Source organism: Battus philenor, unplaced genomic scaffold (genome assembly GCF_028537555.1).
Source record: "Battus philenor isolate CCGP_79_NKW_IND1 unplaced genomic scaffold, ilBatPhil1.0.hap1 SCAF_3, whole genome shotgun sequence".
NCBI classification, from domain to species: Eukaryota; Metazoa; Arthropoda; class Insecta; order Lepidoptera; family Papilionidae; genus Battus; species Battus philenor.
In genome coordinates, this window is record NW_027181693.1 from 7470321 (window position 1) to 7486786 (window position 16466).

The window sequence follows — 16466 nt, forward strand, 5'->3', positions numbered from 1 at the left end:
GTTAAACTTTTGGTGACAATATTTTTAAATGCAACTCGATGATTAAAAGTAAATAAAGTACAAGAAATATCTATTAGTAATTTTAATGTAGTTAGTACGTCACAAAAGTATCCACAGTTAATTAACGGGTATAACACAAAATTAACGAACAAAATTTTCAGTATTCGTATGAATTTATTTAGCAAGTTTGGTCTATAAATTATCCAGCTTTGAGAGCGTAAAAATGAATGAAATAGACTACTTTGAGTTGCATATTGCGGCTTGTTTTAATTCATGATGTGTAAAAATTAATTTAAATAATGAATGAAAACGTAGATTGTAAGTGAAAGCAAAAGAATAACAGTTAACTTTAATAACGGCTTTTAATTCGTAAGATATTCACATCTAGACAGGAGCCCCACTCACATAATTCTAAAAGAGCCGATAGAAAGCATGGAAAGATGCAGATCTTATTCAATGTCTTCCGACCTTATAAGGTCATCTATCCTCCTGACGAGTGAACTTCTTATGCTGTGGTCTCCACTGACTGGCATGCTCCAGAAACTTAAGGCGGCGAATTTACACCGCCACTTCAACTTGTAAATTCTCTGGGCTGTTGATTAGTTTTCTTTGCTTATAAGTCTTCGGATTATTGATTAGATCTCGTGTCAAAATTTCAAGCTGTGCTATCTCCATGGTATTTTTATAACTATTTAAAATTTGTTTATGCAGGTAGAAAAATCTGGTAGCTGAAGGTGTATTGCAAAAAGACTTGAAAAAGACTTGACTGAAGAGCCCTCGGTACCCGTTACTCGAGTCGTCAACCCCAAGTACGATACCCTGTCAGTACATTCGTTCGTTTACGGGTCTCCTCATTTTAAATATTTTTACAATTAATTTATTTAGACTAATATAGATCACAATCATCGGTTTAAAAAGTTACATGTAAATCAATCGGTTTATTATATAAACACTGAAAACTACTTTTGTCAAAATTTCTAAAGAATATATTTAACTTAATCAGCTTCGAACGCTTTGTTGTTGTAGAAGTCTGTGTAAAACAGAGCCCAACATCCTTTTTACTACGTGTCCTAAAAGCGGAATTTGTTACACCGTTTATAAAACATCGCGGACGCTTTCAACAACACATGAAGATTTCAATTAGATAAAGGTGAAAACAACATATAAATAAGACAATTTGAAATTATTAGTTTGCAATGTCTTTTTTATCATAAAAAACTTTGAATTTAATCTCGTATAATTGAAACGTGTTTTTAATATCATGTATATGTATACGGCAGTAAAGAATGTAACGCTGTCATTGATATTAATTCATCGTGTCGTGTGTTGTGGTAAACGTTTTAAAAGTAATCGTAAAAATTTCATTTAAAAATTCATTTTCAAATTATTTCTGTGTAAATTTATGACTCATATGACGAGATTTAATGTAATTTGACTTGTTATTATACAACAATTAAAAAGCAAAATGTTATTTTATTCTTTGTGTCAAAATCGTTTAATAGAAGTTATTTCATTTTCTAGAGAATAAAAATATATAATAGAGAGTTAAATATTACGAAAATAGTATTTTACTGTTACAAAAAAACTGTAATAAAAATAGCATCATATGTCAGGCAATGGACGCCCACGGAAATTAAAGATGTTGGTATAAGGTATTGCTGTGTACATCTTGTTACATATAAAGACTAAAATTAATTTTTGTAAAAAAAAAATTTCATCGTTTAACAACAAAATAACAGAGGAAAGTACAAGCAATAAATACGAATGCGTAATATATGAAAATATCTAATCGAAAATATCATAATAGATGAAAATATCTTCATTAATTGGCCATTACATTTCGCGAACATTTTAACAAGAGATTTTTTTCAACATGATAAGTTAAAAGAGTTTATCATTTAATACCCGCTTATCAGGAATTCTGGTTAAATAGGGGAAAAGTAACGCAGAGCAAATAAATGAAGTAAAAATATCTAGTTACATAAATCTGCCATGAACGGGGCATAGGATGCTGCCGTAGTAAATAGAGTAGATCTTAACAAATTTGGAGACGTGGAAATTGTAGGTGTTATATAGATGCCAACATGTAACTTAAGTATATGCTACAGGAGAATGAAATATATGTAAATGCACGCCGACTGTCTTTTAATTTTAATCCTAAGTTGTTTTTATATAGGCAGTTTTTTACTTATAATAAAATTTCTAATACACTATGGAATTTATTATCACAATATTAATTTATTCTTTGATAGAACTTATATTAATTCGACCTTAAACTTTAAAACATAACTGTTTAGTTAGACAGTTAATCTCTAATTATTTTTCTTTTTGTACTCAAATATCCTAATAATTTTACTAAACAATTTCAAGAAAGAGAAAAAGAGATATTACAGCATTAGTGAAGCCTGATAGAACATTACAATATAAGAAATTATTATATGTAATAAAATACCATTGTGCATAAGGAAACTACCATTAAGGCTATTTTTTGCATAATTTTAGGATATGGTTAGTAGATAAATGTTACTTTACTGTTAAGGATTTTTGAGATGATACTGAATAAAATAAGTACGTAATCTAAATTAGTAGTTATAAGTAGAATTGTTTTAAAACAGGCATAATACCTAGTTACTTTTGCTATACATGTGTTTTAACCATGTTTACGCAAATAAAAATATTTCATTTCATTTCATTTTTTACTTTACGTGCACAAAAATATTAACTTTTTAATTATTAATCTTAGACGACGTAGTTGAAGAACAAACAAATAAAGCAATTAATAATTTATTTTATAGTGTAAAAGGAATTATTTTTGTTAATTTTAGGACATTAGTCAGGTAAGCGACATAGTAAGCGGAATTGAAGGCTACTGGGTCCTTAAGGTTTTGGAGTAGAGACCATGGACTATGACCATATACTTTGCTGTGTTTGCCGTTCCATGGTCTGTCTACCGGATGAACAAACGACATTATTAAGGTCTACGGCTGCTGGCCACTTCCAATCGGTCCTATCGAAATTCTTTGAGCTAGACCATAATCAGCAGTTGTGAGTTTAAATAATGAGTACCTGCTACTACGACGTACGTTCAAATGAAGTTAATAAGGTTATTTTGTTTCTTCAAAAAAAACAAACAGAATACCCATATATTGCTTCATTTTTTTATTTAATTATGCTATAATTTATGAATAAGAGCTTTTTGAATTCCGAAAGAAATGAATTAAAAATAGATGATACGCTTGTAATGACGATGATGGCGAAGAAAATAAAATATAATAAAACATACTTTGCACTTAAATATTAACTCTTGACTATTGTGTTAGTATAAATGTTTGTTTAATCGTAACATTTCATTATTCTTGTTGACTCCTTGACACAGATTGCGAAAAATTCTTTAATTTATTTCACTTCACACAGCTCTGTTTATTGTATTGTTCAAGCCAGTAATTTCGAACCAAGTTATGAATGCTAATATTTACTACTGTCACCATGTTAAGATTAATTACCGAGTAGTGGGAAAATAATAAATATTATTTTTACGCTCTAGAACTTTTGCGACAATCGCTGTGTTACTTTGCAAACTTAAAATTATTTACACATCACCCTTTTTTGCGTTTGTAACGTAACGCCACCCTTTTATTTTTGAATTCGAGGAGAAATCAACTGTATAGACCTAAGATACTTTCCTCTCTGGAAGAAGGATCGTTGTGCCGCAGCAATACTACAACATTTGACGTTACTGATCTCCTCAGGTTCGCTTTGAGTAGACGATGAAGACTCCCGCCGTCAATGCTCGCAAACCTGACAATCTTTTTAGCTTCCTCCTACAACAGGTTAGGGATAACTAAGCCCTATTCTAAGGAACATGATAGTTTTTAACGCATTTTATTACACCTTCGGAAAATTCTAATATAACTGAGGCTTCAACTAAGTCACCTAGAGCTCCAAACCCGTTATAATAAAGGCGCGAGCATTTCGCTTAGCTAAGACCTTGTTATGGAGGTTGAAAAAGGGCGTCTTATAATCTCTTCCAAGGTCCATGTCTCCGGGTGTGAATGAGAAAGTCAGATGTTCTTATTCATACATCATCATTTCATCATTTTCCCTATTGCTGAAAGTTTTGATACTTTGGACACATCTTCATTCTTATCCTGCTCCCGCTGCTTCTGACACCTGTTCCTATATTTGTAAAGTGCAATATGAATATTAGTAGCAAACAACGAGAGCATTGTTCCAAACAGTGGATGTGACCCAACTTTTCCAGTGACCATCAATCGTTCGAAGTTCCAATAATTTTTCTTGACTGTGAGGGCGAAAATTTAATTGGCGCAAGCGGATACCAGAAAGCTTAGTTTTGACATCGATATTGCGAATAGATAGAATTTGTGCAGAAAATTCGCCACAGATCAACGAAAAATATTAAAATAGATCGACTTTATTCATAACAAGTTTTCATACCACTTAAAATAGCCACAGTACAAACTGCCTTTGTAGTAGTTTTGTTTTACAGACGTAATGACTCTTTGTGCAGTATGTAAGTAAAAATACCTGCAAAATATCTTTGATAAAATATTTACTAATTGAAAATTCCTATTACTCAGGGTTAGCAAATTTCTTAGATTTTACGAATAACTTATAAAATTAAAGCAAATTGGAACGAGTAAAGATTTTTGGGAATAAAAGTTAGGCTCTAATTATAGTTCTGCATTAGTTGCGAGCGAATTTTGAATTATTTGTTTTTTTTTTCACTTTTATATGTTCGATTAAAAATTCCATCATAATGTAATGTTTGACACAAATATATTCATATTAGACGATTAATATTATTAGTTAAAAACATGCTGCAAGTCTAGAATTTTAAAGGCAAGAAGTCGAAGGTGATTTCCACTATACAATGAAACCTTTACAATAATAATCCATTATTTTAAGACACTCTTGAGCTGCGATTAGATGCACTGTGTGGGGTGGAGTTTAATATATTATTGAGTATATTCCTTATTAGTCCTTATTATGAAATGTATTTTTTAATAGTTTCTTGTTTGCCAGATAAGAGCCAGCGACTGTAAGTAGCTAAGCTAAGAATTAGTTTAATAAATAGTAGAGAAATAAAACAATAATTTCTAAATAAATTAATCATTACTTAGTGAGCTACATTGGACTATTTTTCAACAACTCCACTACAACTATTTTTCGACCACTCTTGCAGTCTTATGCCTCTAGAAGATGGAAACCATAAAGGGGTATTGCTTTCATCTCTTCTTTTCTCCTCCTTTAACTAATTAATAATTTTTTATTACTGAGATCGATGTTCCACAAAAATTAGTATCTGTGGCTTTGTTTTATATTCACGTTTATTATCTCTGATTTTTTTTGCTCAAGTATTTACATGTTACAGAGTTTAAATAAATAGATAAGACTTTTAGTCTATCTTCACGATTCTCTGAGTCCACTTTTTGCAAGCAAAGAGAAAAAACAAGGAAGGAGAAAAAAACAAAAGAAGGAATCGGATGAAAGAGATGTTGAGTGTTACTGTTTCTGCTTCTCATATACTTGTATTTGTAGCTTTTTTGTTCGTTAACATGGAGGTGAGAGTGAGCTTTATTCTAAAAGAAGAAGAGATTGTTTAAATTATGAAAGCGATTTAATATTCCTTAGACACACAATTTGACTAAATCCATATCGTTAGGCTTTAATTCCTGCACTAATTTAATTGTCTCACGATATAGTAAAATAAATTTAATTTTCAAATACGGCGGTAAAAAAATAATATTTAGTTACAATATGAACGATGCATTTACAATATTTGTCTAAACCTATATATGATTTAAATTGCTTGTTTTTTGGGGTAATTTTATATAATTGTATGTATATTTATACAAGTTAAGTATAAATGTGAGATTGATTATGTCTGCATAAACGAATCAAAATAAAAGGCGATTAAATTTTACTTTGTTCATTGAAAAGCAGAATTTTCATTTAGTACTATTTCGAATTAGTCCTTGATGCATTGTAGTAATAGTATTTGAATTTCTGACATCGGCCATTAAATTCACTCGGACGGATGGAGCTTGTGTGTCATCGATTTACTTTAATCGAACGTAACTCTTCACACGCGGACATTGCCTAACGATAAATACTTTTGTTTCAACTTACGAAAAAAAAACTCGATGGGAATTTTCACGTTGTGTTTTTGAGAATTATTTCTTACTTGTTGTAACGTCCCATAAACCTTAGTTAAAATTTTAACCAAAAAATATAAACACGAGAAACATCTCATAAATCGCAATACAGCCAAAAATTGTTCAACCCTAAGCGGGGAATGGTACATCTCAAGTGGCGTGGGGTCGTGGAAAAGTGCTATTGGTTTAGCGGATCCTTGTTTTGATAACAAATTACAATGCGCCCGCGCACCAGCCAGAGAGTTTACATCAGTGCTCGGCAGAAGGATCTTGGCCTCGGTCGCGTTCACCAGCTACGTGTCGTCTCACGCGCCGGGGTCAAGCCAATAAGAATTTACGTTATAAATTCACGTCTTGGTCCTTTTCTTTCTCTGGGCATTATTTAATTCACGCTACAACCTTTACATCGCCTCGCACTCCAAAAGGGTAAGTTTTGAACAAATATTATGAAGACAACATTATTAAGTAGCATTTATCTATAAGTTAGAGCTCAACATTTTGTCTGTGTCCATAGTTCCATCATTATGTATTCATTGTTACTTTTCAATTTGTTTAATTGTTTATCTCTCCCATTCTTGTTTTACTTGCTTTACATTTTGTAACTCCGTTCTCTGACAGTAAACAATCACATCAACTGCTTTCGGTTTCTGCCCTTCCGTCATCGCAAGCCCTCTCCGGGTTTGCTGTCAGCGGAGCAAATTGTACATATACTTATCACAGGTGCGAGTTTTACACTTAAAATTACCTACTATTTGAGATTGAATTCATATATCCTTGCACCGGAACCGACACATCCTGTAAACTACCGACGCTCCCTGCTCTCAACTTGCTGCCGTCTGTTCAGTGGCTGGCTACCACTATCATCAGACGAGTATCGAGCTGTGATGCAAAATTAGACCAGGCCTTCTGCCCACTACCCTTAATTAATTATATTATATATATAGTAAATGAATGAATGATAATATCAAGAACGATAGAAGAGAATGACAATGAAATGAAATGTTATAAAATTATCAAAGACACAAAAGGTCCCTAACAACAGGGGTTTTACAAAAAAACGTCTTATAAAAATCCTTTTTTGTAGATCTAGACATTTGAGAATACGTAATTGATTTAGAGCACTTGTAACCGTTTTCCGTGCGAATGATACGGGAAAGCGTCAACTATTTTTGATAATTTAATGATTTGTCTTCATAGTATAATACTATTTTTTCAAAATTTAAAAAGTAACGAAAATTCGTCGCTATCTCATTCGCTTTTATTTTAATTTATAACATAATTTTTAGTCATTGTTGCCGTACTAAGATTTCTTACTTTCGTACTTTTTCTTAAACTGACGTTTTCACTGATTTTTTTATACCATGATTCTATAATTGTTTTATTTAAATTTATTAAAAGGTTTTATAAGGCAACCTTATAGGTCATGAAATAATCACTTTTTTATTTCTTTCATCGGTCTGTTTTTCAAATGTTGCCTTCGGTGTAAAAGTGCCTCGTAAATATAATGACAGGTCACATCATCCCGGTTAGGCAATATGCCATTTAATCTTTATGTAGACTGCTCTTCCGATTTGTTTATCGTTATTGTTTAAGAAACACACCAAGTTATAGATTAAACATCAGTCAATTGTAAAAACACAAAAAATCAAAACAAACAAAACAATCAAAACACACGCAACGTGGAAATAATAAACGTAGACTTATACTTTACCGTCATGTGAACACATCCTTAACTCGTTAGTACCAATGAGACAAATTATGCTCTCGCTATATTGCGGTATTTTTTTGCTATATTTATTAATTCTGACGAATGCAGAACAGAACTATTCGTTTTCTGTTAGTAATATTATAAAAAAACAACCGGTAGTTATGTATGTATTGTAGCATATTTGTTCACGGGCAGGTCGTATTACAGCTCGAAACTGTGATATAATTCGTAAAAGGTCAGCTTAGTTTCATTTAATGAATAATATTCACGTAAAATTAAATTTTTTTATAAACATGTGAACGCCTAGATGTCTACCTACGCGGTGAACTGCCGACTTAAGATCGTCGGAATAGGCCAGATGCAGGCTGCCTCCATTGCAAATCAATGAAGGACGCCCCAACCCAGGATTAGACGTCCTTCAACAGAAATTATATTATTTTGTATTATGATAAATAACATTTATATGAAATACTAAATAGTTTCCAAATTTTGTATCGCAGACGGGCCATATTGAGCGAATAGTGTAAATAATTTGTTAGTGTTAGAAAATTGAACTTTTTCGTAAAAATCTTTCTATTAAATCTCTTTTCTTTAGTAACAAAGTTTTTTTATATACATTAATCTATAAAACATTTTGTAAGCATTTATTAATTTACATAAAATATTTTTTACATGATATAAAGATATTTTACTGAAAAAGCATCTTTGACCTAAACAGGAAAAATTCTTTCAATAAAAAGGGTATACAAAAAGTCTTATGGTCTCGATAAAGAAAAGGATCTCTTTATTATAATTCATAAAGATTTAAATTTTTCAGGGATTGATCTTTCATGTTTTATTAGCGTTATTTTATGTTTAATGAAAAGTTTTATAAGGTTCTTAAACAAACAAAATAAAAAAACACAGATATTTAAAATTGACAGAAATTACAATAACTATTGAATCTTGGGGCAAATAAGTAATCTATTGAACATGTACAACAAAGACATTTTGCGATATATTGAAACGTGATGATAATGTTTGTCGACGTATGTAACAAAAATAAATGTCACGTACAACTGAAATTTGTAACAACCTATGTACCTGAAATTTTCGTAAAGATATTTGAAATACATAGCCTAATTCTATAAAAATAATGCATACTTTACTGTTACATTTGTAATTAAATTTTCGTTAATACTTTAACGTAAGTTTTTTTGTAAAATTAAGAAAGAGTATATTTTATTTTGTTTGTAAAAATCGTTATATGACATATCTGGATTGAGACGTAAAAAGGAAAACTGTGCATCACTATCTTCAACTTCGCTCCTATACGGCATCTAGCAAATTAGTAGAGTGCCAACTATATCCAGCAGTGATAAGACCAACCTCTTTTAATTATTAGTTTGGTATGTTTTTGTGGATAATAATTGCTTTAAATTAATTTCCTTCATGGGTCTAAGTATTTTTTTCAAGAGTTTTTAGTTAAATGTAAAATGTGTGAGACTTGGTTAGTTCCATATGATAAAGTGAACATTAAATATTTAAAAATTATATTTTAGAGCAATTGTAGAGTTTCTGGCGCAGTGGCGTACCTAGGGGGGCGGTGGGTGCGGTCCGCACCGGGCGGCACTTGCCTAGGGGCGGCATTTTTTATATTTACTTATAGTTGTAAAAAGCAACTTTTTCATTACAAATTTATTTTCTTTCTTGAATAATAAATCATTATTATAAGTTTAATATTTGATTTATATAAATTATTATTAACTTTATGATTTCGAATATTATTCCTCAGTGTATATAAATGCATTGTAGTGTAAATTTTGGATTCTAATTCAAGAACAAGATAATAATTTTATTTTATTGTATTCATTAAAATTCGTTGAATTCGTAAAAAGATCTTTACGACTTTGTTCGGCAATTTTTCCTAACTAAAATTTTTTGATGTCAGTTTATAAATGTCATTTCTTTTGAAAAGTTTTATGATTACTTTGAAGTCATGTATCAATATTTTTTAAAATCAAAAACCTATTACTATTTGATTCACATATAATAGAAAGGGTGGCAAACTGGAGATCGCCCCGGGCGGCAAAAGTTCTAGGTACGCCACTGTTCTGGCGTGTTGTACTTAGCATATCAGCATTCCAAACCAGTGATAGCTTATGCACAAACTGACTACACTGACCTTTTCATGATGTTAAAAATAATTAACGATTCAGAAGCGAATGTAAATAAAAAATAATTCCCTAGGATTGATTATGAACTTCGCCTTGTCGTCTATCTTCCCACATTCCTTATTTTCCATAGAACGCTAAAATTTGTCTTTAATTAAATTGAAATATTTCAAATTGTAAAAAATATTACTTATTCAGGCTTATTACTAAAATCCATTGACTTGTACTTTCTTAAAGCGACTAATATAACTGAAAAAACATTATAAGCATTAAATTTGGTTAAAAATCTTTTAGAACCGATAACTTTTATTGATAAATCTATCAACAAAAAGTTTCAGACGGTAAATTTACCAGTATTTGTGATCAGCGAAAGACACGTTCACGATCACTGCTAGAGTAAGTGCTAGATATACATATATGTTAACGGGTGTATGTTTTGTGTCATATGAAAACATTATATTCAATAATTTGAAATCTGATTTGATGCTTGTATTTCGCGTTAAATTGTTTATTTATCGCGTAATACAAGCATGAATTACGTATTTATAACAATATGCCTAGAGAGATCGAAATTGCGGTGAAATATTCACATTCTTTATTCGCACTCGAAATAAAATTAATGCCTGTAATTTATGAATTTATTGAAGAATTTCTATCTCATAGAGTTTCATGAATGCCCGAATTATCGATTTATGACGGAACATCTTTTCCTCAGTATTCATGTTTTTACGGGAATAAAAGATGCGGCGTGTATCACGTTTAAAGCTTATCAAAAGTAATACGCTTTATCTAGAACAAAAAGGTTACAACAAACCTTTTGAATTTAGAAACACTGAGCACAACCACTTTTGCGATAGTTTTTTTTTTGTATTAAGTTTATATACTCTGTAACTATAATGATATCGGGTACGCGCCTATCAAATTAAAATATGGTAAAGTATATAGATGAAGTTTTGGTGTTCAAAAATAACGCTTTTTGTTATAGAGTTTAGATGTTTATATCATTTAGGGATTGTAAAATAATAATAGACACATTACGAGATATAAGATGCGTCCTATCATAAAGATATCGCTCCCAGCCTTGCAGAGGATTAGTAGAAATGATTATTAGTTTAATGCGACAGATGGCTTAACAGCCGCAGCATGACTGAAACTACAACACACACGTTGTTAGGAATTATAAATTTAATCGCGAAATGTATTTAAAAATACATAAGAACAGGAAAATAGTAAACCAATACTATATAGGATCTACTTATGCTAATATATCTTACGAAATTTCATAAAATTGATAAAAACTAGACAAAGCTATCTGTATTTCTGTTAAGTAAAATTATATTTATAATTTTAAAATGTCCCCAAGATATCTTTTCTCTAAATATTAGGAAAGGCTCGTACACTTTGGATATTATAAAAACTATGCAACAAAGATCCGTTCAGGATCACACAAACACTCACCCACAGCCGAACGATATGAATTAAGCATTTTCATGGGATTAATAAAACAAATTTCAATACAAAAATATTTTTGTCAATAATAAATCCGAAAGCAATACTAACTTTCCAAATATGTTCCTTGGAAAACGGAGATAATTTAAAAGTAGATTTCTTTTAATATAAATACGTGTACAAATAAGTGTTTTTGTCATTTAACAGTTATCACCTGCTCCCAGCCGGTATGTAAGACTAAGCTGAGCTTGGGGCGCGTTATTTCATAAAGTAAATATTTATGAGGGAAAAGAGTTTTTCTCGCGCGTCCTCCGGTAAGCCGCTTGATCCGAAAAGACATAAACCTCTGGGGATCCAGTTCTCAAAAGCAAGGCGAGGTTACTTTTTTCGCAAATAAGTGAGTTTATTTTATTCTTTTCACACCGGTTGCATTAAAAGAACCTGTACATTAATTATATAATATAAATGTTTTTTTTTTAATATTCACACTTAGTTATTGACACAATTTATTATATTTCATGTTGTGCAGTACGATTGGCGAGGCTATGATCGACACGACTGATTTTTGTACAACCGGTTTGATTCTTATATTAGTGTAACTATGTTCATCTCCGATAATTTATTTTGCAGCCAAAGAATTTCTTAGAAAATTTTCGATATTTAATACCGGTGCTTTAGTGCTTAGTAGAATGACAATAAAATGTTTCTTACCACGCTTAAATTATACATTTAATTATACAATTATGCAAAACACTTCTCAATATTTTTTAATGCTAGAAATAAACATAAGAGACATGCAAAGAAAAGAGAAAAACAGGTAGAAAGTAGCAAAGCTTGGGCAAGGTTTATGTAAATTTTACACGAAAAATTTTTAACTTGCCAAGTCTCTAATATTGTTAGTACCAAACAACGAGTTTCGGGCGAAGGGTATATCATAAATTAAATAATGTGAAAGTTTTTATGTTTGTTGTTTTTGTTATAAGAACTATATTGAATTAAGGTTTTTCGTATTACAAGATTATAACACTGCGTGCCAAGAATTACTCGATTTAATTACACAGTGATTGTTATTGATATTTAAAGTCCTGGGGCCGTCCATAATCAAAACGCAAATATACTGTTGTACTTCAGTATTATTTCAACCATAGGCCGTCAAAAGCTGGATATAGGCCTCCTCGTAGATTTTCAATAAGACCGTTAGTTGGCGACCAGCATCAAACGTCTTCCAATGACCACATCAAGATCATTTGTCTCCATCGCGGTCGGACATTTTACCCTGCGCTTGCCGATTTCTGGTCGCCACATCACCCGGAGATCCTAGATACCATCTGGGCTGCCCATTGCCCCTTCAAGTTGTCAAACCACTGGGCAAAATTCGTTACGTTTGTTCGTCTACGGATCTCCTCATTTTTGACTTAATTTCATAGAGAAATTTCGAGCAAGGCACTGTTCATCACTCTTTGAGTAACGGTAAGTTTACTCAGTGACCATGTTTTCAACTTAAATTTCGACCTTAGGTATTTGCGATTTAAAAGGATATGTCACATAAAAAATATATTTTTCGAAAGTATAATTTTTTAAACTAAGCAATTTAGAGAGCAGAGTACTCCATTACGATGTATTTGAATACGTGAATACAAAATATATTTTGATCCCAAGAAACATACCGTGTTTGCCGCTGTTGACTGCCACGAGGGCGGTGCTAAGTATCAAGAGGTGTACCAGCATACTTCCTCGTGAGGCGCCGTCTTCGGGCGCGCATCGAGCCGCAATCTTGAAATCTGCCACCGCTGGAACAATATAAATAAATTTTATGCAAATTAGCGTTTTTTTTTATTTCATCTTTAAATTCATAAGAAATACGCAATTCAACCACGCATTAAAGTTATGCTTTTTAACTTCACCTTTAGATCATTTTAAGCGCTCGTTCGTTTAATATTCGATAAGCGATGGTTCGTATTCGGTTTCTTTGACCAAATTATTTAGCACATGTAATACATATTTGAAAACCCATTCAATAGTATTAGGGAAAATTTCAAAAGCTTACAGCCACAGACTACCCACGTGTACGGACATACCGACATAATTAGGACATACTATTAATATTATCTTCATAGCTTTTGTTAATGTTCTTATTCTTATACTTAAAATTAGTACATAACAAAATAAATATTGTAGCTCAAGTTTAATTAAGTAACAAATAACTTTCAGGCTATGCTTTTGGTAGACGTAAGTTATGCAAGGTTAGATTAAGAAGCACGATGATATATTTAATTATGTATATAATAAATATTACAGCGCCACATAAAATATTAAAAACAAAAAAATTACTATGTGTCAATGTCAATTATCGAAATAAAAAAATCTGTTGAAAATCATTAGCGATATAACTATCCCTTCTGTTTAATACTAGTGGTTTCTAGGTTTAATAGTTACCTAAAAAGTTACATTAATAAACTTCATACAAAATAAGAGAAATCTTTAAAACTGCACAAGAAAATACGAATAGCAGTTTGGACTACATGTACTAAGCGGTAGCAAGATGTCCTCCGAGTACAATATAACAATAGTTTCTCATGTTGGGACAATTTCTGTAGTGCTTCAATGTCGTTTGTACGGATGGATTCCTCACTGCGTAAAAGAGCATTGCTTCTAAGTTCTATGTAATATAATCTCAATAGTTTTCAATCACTTTACTTGTATTTAGTTGGTAAATTATGGATTTCTTTTATTTAATATGACTTTATTTACATACCATACAGTTTCTTACACTAAAAATTAAATAAAAGGTTTATAAACCATACGTATAACAAGCAAAGAAATGAAATGTTGTGTTCCAAATGTACGCATACAAATGTTGATGAAAATAACAAAAGACACATCATTATTATTAGAGTAATTTTTTTTTGTTTCTTTACTTGTACGCAAAGATTTTATTTTATTTTATTTACATAGGTGAAATCAGAATAAAAAAATCCACGACATAATTTCTAAATGCCCACGAAATTCTTTAAATTTGTACTCTATGATCCATAGAATATTTCAAAATTTGATAGATTTTGATAATAAAAAAACACGAATATATTTAAAAAACAAAGTTTTTACGTTCCTTTAACGATCGGGTTAATTTTATCATTAACTTCATATTCGGCTTAAAATCAATCATTGAGATTTTATATGAATGACTTACATAATTTAAAGAAATTTGTTGATAATTAAATCAATTGTGTTACAATAATTTTCAATGAAAAAATAATAACAAAAATAGTCATGATAGCAGACATTTTTAAAACTACTAAGATAACGGCTCTGGAGTATAATTTACATTTTATTGGTTTCCTTTTTTCATCATTATTTTGTAAGCCGAAAAAAGTAACTTTATTACTTAGTATAATTTCGGCAAAACAATAAGAGGCATCGTAAATACATTTTTTTGGGAAAGAGATTACTATCTATAATAAAAATTTATGCGAATACGCATTAATTTGTTCAAAAATAGTTCGGTTAAAAATGATTACAGACGAAAGTTTGTACATAAAAAGGCCTTTAAAGTAAATTTATGATAAGCACTGTCTCTTATTTTACTATGCTGGTTTTTATTCTAATAGCTACTTTTAATTTTAACACAACATAAGAAAGATGCTAATACAAAACTAGTTAGTCACACAACTAAGACGTTTCAATTCAAGTTTTAATTTATAATTATCGTAACACTCATTCAGAGATATCGTAAAACTGAGTTGCGGCAAAATTTGAAACAAGGATCTATCAGAGTTCGTTGTGAAATAAAACATAATTCCACCGAGAAAACCGGGAGCGGTTTGAATAACAACTCTTTAATTGAAAGTTTAGCAATTTGCTCTACCCTCCCAAATGGACCCGACGGCGTGCGGGGCAACTCTCATCCACCGCGTTTCAAAATTGAACGTAGGCAGATGCTCTTAATTACCAGGCCAGATGCTGGCCGCCCGTTCCTCCCCGTCTCTTATACTGAGATGAACCTACACCTAGAAGGCAACGGCAAGATCTTTAGCTAAAATGTGTTTAAATGACTTTTTTAAAACCCACATTTGCCACTGCTGTCATCAATAACGAAGTTGGCGGTTAATAATTGGTTAATTAGTAAATTAGAAAAAGAAGTAAATAAAAAATTTTATACTATCTATTGTCCTTTCGTAAAGAACGAGTTATTCGAAAATACAAAATTTAGATATTGCACAAAATTGAAATGCTTACAAAAAGCTATAAATATTTTATGCTTCGATAAAAGTAATAGCCCTGTTAGAAATATTTGAGGGAGGCCTATGCCCAACAGTCGAAATCTTATGGCTAAAATAATGATGATGATGATCTCTATTTTTTTGTGACGGTGTTAGTTTCGCTATCAATGATTATCATTTTTATTATATACGTTATATAATCTGTTCGAGGATGTCGTTAGGCGCCGGTTTAATTGTAAATCTAAATCTCACATTAACAGGGACGAGCAAATCCTTTCTAATAAATACCACAACACCTCAACGCCAGGCTGGACATGCCATTGCGATGGAAAGCGGTCCGAATTATGTCACGTAAACATGTCACCGTTGAAATATTCACCAACATCGAATATAATTTCCCTAACAATTCCGGGACCGTAACTTTTTTTAACTTTTGCAAGAATTGCGTTTTATTTAACCAAGACGTAGTAACCAAGGTGGTAATGGTACATATTGTTCATTTAATGTTTCATCTAATAACTAATACTTAACGATTTACGTCAAAAAGTACCAAACACATAGATAATTAAAAACAAGGCTTATGTTACAAAGTAATAGTTATTCATAAATAAACCAGTGATTAAAAAGGCATAAAACTTAGATACCTATTACATCATGATAACGTTTGTTATTCTGCAGGTAAGACATTTTTAATATTGTTTATAATGTTACATTGAGTACCCTTCACTTTGAGATATGAGACGTATTCAAATGGAGAGAT

At 31.2% G+C, this 16466-nt stretch overlaps 1 protein-coding gene across 1 annotated transcript in view; it reads right to left on the reverse strand.

Annotated features, from left to right (window-relative positions):
• LOC137926906 (lachesin-like) overlaps positions 1 to 13214 on the reverse strand; it is a 37927-nt gene extending 24713 nt beyond the window's left edge. The window contains exon 1 of the mRNA XM_068770643.1: positions 13154 to 13214. Within this exon, the coding sequence (XP_068626744.1) occupies positions 13154 to 13214 (61 nt within the window). The remainder of the gene's footprint in view (positions 1 to 13153) is intronic.
• Between the last annotated feature and the right edge of the window lie 3252 nt (positions 13215 to 16466).